This window comes from Anoplophora glabripennis, unplaced genomic scaffold, assembly GCF_000390285.2.
Source record: "Anoplophora glabripennis isolate ALB-LARVAE unplaced genomic scaffold, Agla_2.0 scaffold4875, whole genome shotgun sequence".
Taxonomy (NCBI): Eukaryota; Metazoa; Arthropoda; class Insecta; order Coleoptera; family Cerambycidae; genus Anoplophora; species Anoplophora glabripennis.
The window spans coordinates 1-5,596 of NW_019420948.1; the positions used below are offsets into that span (position 1 = coordinate 1).

The 5,596-nt window shown below is 39.1% G+C and overlaps 1 protein-coding gene across 1 annotated transcript; it reads left to right on the forward strand.

The window, feature by feature from the left end:
• Positions 1-1,869: 1,869 nt before the first annotated feature.
• LOC108916534 lies at positions 1,870-2,951 on the forward strand (the record flags this gene model as incomplete). Its single annotated transcript, XM_018722813.2, has 2 exons — positions 1,870-2,007; positions 2,136-2,951. Coding segments are annotated over exons 1-2 (954 nt in total), but the record flags the coding sequence as incomplete, so codon positions are not given.
• Positions 2,952-5,596: the final 2,645 nt, after the last annotated feature.

A 5,596-nucleotide genomic window follows, 5' to 3' on the forward strand; every position in this document is an offset into this window, starting at 1 on the left:
CCGGTAGACATAGAAAAAGCGAATCGCTTTGTCCCTCAAACTCCATTCCATATCACCTGTATAATATACTTGAAACGGTCTAGGGTCTCAACTGTCAACAGTTGCAATAACTACGAAGACCTACTCCAAGGCAAAATTGAAGCCAAGCTGAAAGATGCCCGAAGGTTTGACAGAAGAGACGGGTATCAGCTCGTGCTACCCTATAATCCCATTCGGCACCCAGGATTCCACAGCTTTCACCAGTACGACAGAGATCGATCAATTTGCCCCGACCGGAGCCGAGCAATAGTGTTCTTCCTAAGATGAGGTCGAATCCTGACCACTGCCACGTTTAAAACTGAGATCCCTGCAAATTTTGTTGGGAAGTATACTTCCAATCCAGTCCCAGCGCCTGCAGAATCTATACAGATTCCTCAAGTCTCCAAGTCAGAACTACAGGATCCATCGGGGGTTTCATCCCATTCTGGGTTCTCCAAAGAGTCCATAAAACAGTATTACGCTAATGGCAAAATTTATCAGAGCTAGAAGAGGTAAGCCAAATCAAAATACAAAATGAAAGTTCTAAACAAAAAACAATGTCTCAATAAAGCCAAAAACATTGATGACTATTCAGCATAAAAATACATTCTTCTGCCTGTCCTACAGGAAATTGTAGACGCACTTCAGCCGCCAGTCGTAAACAACAATATTAGTCATACCAACTTAGTTACGGATCACAAAATCCAATATTTCGAGATAAGATCCTATATGAGCAACTCGATGACATGCCCGTCAATGACGAGTCACAATACAGTTCCCCTTCTCGTGGAACAACCCCGTTCCTGTGTTGATTACCGAAACATCAATTCCATAATACAGTCATCCACGCTGCAAAACATACGTAGAAGCCATTCAATTGCAAAGTTTCCTTGGAGTTTTAAATTGGATTCGCAAATATATAGCTATAGCATAAATTACTATGAACCTCCGCGTGTCACAAGGCGTTTGAGGCAGTAAAATATAGAGTTGCAAACAAGATCTTCCTTCAAGTGACGCGTTCACAATTAGGTTAGGAGTCGTCCAGTACCAGAAATACGACCTCGGTGCCAAATAACACAATTCCTACGCACCATGAGTACTTGCAAGATTCGTGCACAGAGCTAAAAATGAAGAGAATGAGAAATACAATATTCCCGCATTGGCGACGGAGGATACGAGATGACACAAGGGCGCTTCAGCGCGATTAGAGTTCATTAACTAGACTTTAACACGGAGACCTTCCCTAACAAGAACCAAATACCTGCTGCCACTTTCCAACCCCGCGCAGGGAACATAATTGTTCAGCTCCGTTTGCTCCACAATGAAGGATTCGTAGAATTCCCGGCGAATAAAGTTCCTACAAAATCCTCTACATTCTAAACTGCTCTGGACATTCCGAATCTTCACTAGAAAGATGCCAATCAATTTTGAGCCAACTCCGAAGTCCACTCGTCGAAAGGGGAAGGTGTCTCGTTCCAAGTTCCGAGCGGATTTCAAATTTTCACTCAATTTTCTAATCAGAACCATTACGCCATCGCGATCTCCAAGTTCCAGTTCCAGTTCCACCTTGTATACTCTCTACATAAAAAATGGTAAGTATGCACATATACCGCGTAGAATGTTCAGACCACCTTTGAGCAGATATATGTCATATGCTTGTATGATAAAATTGACGTTATAGATTTTAGCCAAACAAATTTATGTTTAATGAATGTGATGAGTGACCGCCTCATATTTACGCGGCTTAAAAGACAAAGTTGCATATAATACAATGTGAATGGCTTACAAAAAATATTTGATGCTAAGGATCATTTTAGGTAATCGTTGCACCACCTGAGGCTTTTCAAAAAAATGGTCAGGGAAAGACAAAGGGATGCATGGAGAGCCTACTGCGAGGAGATTGGAGACTACTCGCAGGCTGCTAGACTATGTAAGATCCTTGCAAAAGAGAAAGATCATGATATAGATCTATTAACCAGAGAGGATGGCGTGAGAACCGCCAATTGGGGCCAACAAAGGCACCAACTCTCCTAAACACTACGCTAAGCTTTGCATCTGATGTGAAATACCTAGGGGTTACACTCGATGCAAAGCTAACATGGAATCTTCACTTTGAGAGAAGATTAATAAAGGCGTACATATCCTATGAGCAGTGCCGCAGAACCGTTGGCAAAACCTGGGGCATGAAACCAAATGTGGTTATGTGGATATACACTGCCATAGTGAGACCAATGTTAGCCTATGGGGCTGTCGTCTGGTGGCCGAAATCCCAGCAGACGACAGCTAAACAAAAGCTCAGCCAAGTACAAAGGGTTGCCTGTCTGAGCTTAACTGGAGCTACGCGTACAACACCTACCATAGCAATGGAGGTAATGCTGTGTCTGCCACCTCTGGATATTTATCTAAGAGAAATGGCTTTGACAACCATGCTTCGCCTCGAGAACGTTGGCTTAAAACCGGTTGTAGGATGTGGAGAAGTCAGAAGTCGCCTGTGGAATGAGGTCGTCAGGAAGACGCCCCTCCTGCAGGCAGACACTGACAGTATTTCTCCCCGGTTTGCATTTGACAAACCCTACACCGTACTCATTAAGAGACAGGAGGAGACCGCCCGTGGAGATGTAATTAGCATCTTCACAGACAGATCAAAAAGGAAGAAGGGTGCAGGATGTGGAATATACTCTAGATCCCTGCACATCCGATATCAGTGGGCAATGGATAGGCATGCTACCGTTGTACAAACGGAGTTAGCAGGCATAACCATAGCCGCGAAGGAAATTGCCCGCTGGCATACGGGCACAACCATTAGAATCTACACGGATAGTAGACAAGCACTACTGACCTTGCGTAACCATAAGATAATGACTAGGACAGTATGGGAATGCTATGAAGCACTGGTTGTGGCCTCGGCCGCTAACAGCATATCTGTATACTGGGTAAAGGGACACGAGCAGTGCTATGGCAATAAAGAAGCTGACAAGCTAGACAAGCTATCCAGGAGCGCATCGGGCCTCAACATTTTTGGACGCGGCCCCTCCAGTGTGCTTCCGTTGTCGGCATTTGTTGGAATTATCAATGAAGATACCCACAAAGAATTTATGAAACGATGGGATGAAACAATCAGCTGTCACTTTGCTAAGGAGCTCTTAGTGTATCCTAGCAAAGACAGCCAAAAAATACCTGGCTATGTCTAGGTCAAATCTTCGCCTGGTGGCAGGTATTCAAACTGGACACTGTTGGCTAAGAAAACACCTTTACAATATGGGGAAGTGCGAAACACCTCTTTGTAGGGGCTGTGAACAGGAAGACGAGACGGTGTTGCATTTACTATGTGAATGCACTGCCGTCTCGTCAACAAGAGTCCATGTTGGGAGAATGCTGGCCTTCAGTGGCCTATATTAGAGAGACCCCCCTGAGCAACGTCAACACCTTTTTCACTGTAATAGGCTGGTTGGCGGCTCAGGTGGATTGATCTCTCTAATGGGAGGATGTACAAGGGACCCAATTGGGCCTAAGTGCTGTAGCTTTGCTACCCTCCCCACAATTCCAGACTCCAGGTAATCGTTGCGGATGAATCATTCAAAATAAATTTAACTTATATTTATTTTATATTTACACATTTTCATGTTAAAATAGCTTCAAGTCACTTATGGGATATTGTAGGTGAGTTAAATATTGAAGTTCATCCCGCACTTCAATTTTAGTTAACTCCAATTTAAAAGGAAATGAGTATTTCGCTTTCTATGTAGGTAACAAGTAAATATACTGTTATGATTTGTTCGCATGATAACTCAAGATGTACTAAAAAAGGGACCATCATACAAAATTTTTGAAATAAATAAAAATATTTAACTGTAGTATAGTAAAATCTGACACAAAAAGGGTGTGGAATACAGAATAAAGTAAAATGAAGGATATTTTTATATATAAAATAAGTTTGTAATAGTATAAGTCTTNCCGCACTTCAATTTTAGTTAACTCCAATTTAAAAGGAAATGAGTATTTCGCTTTCTATGTAGGTAACAAGTAAATATACTGTTATGATTTGTTCGCATGATAACTCAAGATGTACTAAAAAAGGGACCATCATACAAAATTTTTGAAATAAATAAAAATATTTAACTGTAGTATAGTAAAATCTGACACAAAAAGGGTGTGGAATACAGAATAAAGTAAAATGAAGGATATTTTTATATATAAAATAAGTTTGTAATAGTATAAGTTTTAAAATTGTTAAATAACTGTTAAAATTGTGACTAAAATTGAATGTACACATTCAATAATTATTAAAATGCACTCATGCATCACAAAAAGGTTAAATAGAATATTAAAGAACTATTTTGTAATGTCAGTTATCATATAAATGTTCAGGCACGAGCATATTTGGAAAAATATTAGAATTTTGACAAATTATCGACGGAAGGTAACGGAGTTTTACACATAAAGAAGTAACATACAATAAAACTGGTAAAATATTAAAATATAACAAACCTATGATCAGTATTTATTAGAATTAAAGAATTATACCTGAGCCACTGTAAAAAGTTTCATGTATTGTTTAAATGTTAACAGATTGTTGTACCGTCAGAATTTGTAAATTTCTTGTTTTAAAAGTGTTGTAGAACTGCAAAATAGTATGTGCAGAGTGTACAAGACCTTCATAACATCATAAACTGTATTTAGACTTCAACCGAAAGTCAAATTTCTGTGTAAACATTAAAAGTTCTCGGTGAATCGGTAAACCTAGAAATTTCCAGTAGTTTAGTTTCAAAAAAACAGGTAGAGACTGTTTGAAAAGTGAAAAAGGGGTAATAGTAAAGACAGTGAATGGACAGACAGCAGAAAATTAAGCTCTATAACGTAATTTAACTACAATTTTCAAAATTAAGTAAAATTTGGTTAGAGTTGGAAAGTTAACCTAGAAATAAGCTACTGATACCAAAAAACGCAGAAAAATGCAAGGAATCTGAATATGTAAATATCATGCAGTTTAAAACATGCTGAAAGTCAATATTTTGAAAATTAAAAGTTCATAACAGTTTGTTTGACATTTCCATTGTAACCTTTCAATTGTTTGTACTTCAATAAAATCAAAATCCGAGCTCATCGTAGCTAGTCTCTCATAAATTCCTGTAGCAGTAACATCGCCAGTTAGCTCCTAAAATAACAATTGAAAATCAATTAAAATCAATAAGTTGTGGAAATTTACCTATCCAGCCATCCGAGAAGAGAAACATCAGTGACGGGCAGTAATGTCAAAGTCCGAATCACACAGTGTCCATATAATGTTATAATCCCGAAAAGCCGATGATCACCACTATCATTAAATATAAAGCGCAACACAAAATCTGAACGGGTTATAAAGGTAGAAAATGAAATAAAATGAAAAGTAATAAAAAATGTAGTGCAGTTGCGGCTGAAAACATCACGACAGAGTACAATCACGACGAGTTTCCGAACATCAACTTGGGATTTTTACTGCCAATACCAACTAGGGAACCCATCGCAGTACCAAATTGAAGATAGAAAACCAGAAAACGACACAATGCACTGTAAGTTGTATACACATTGGCCAAATTAC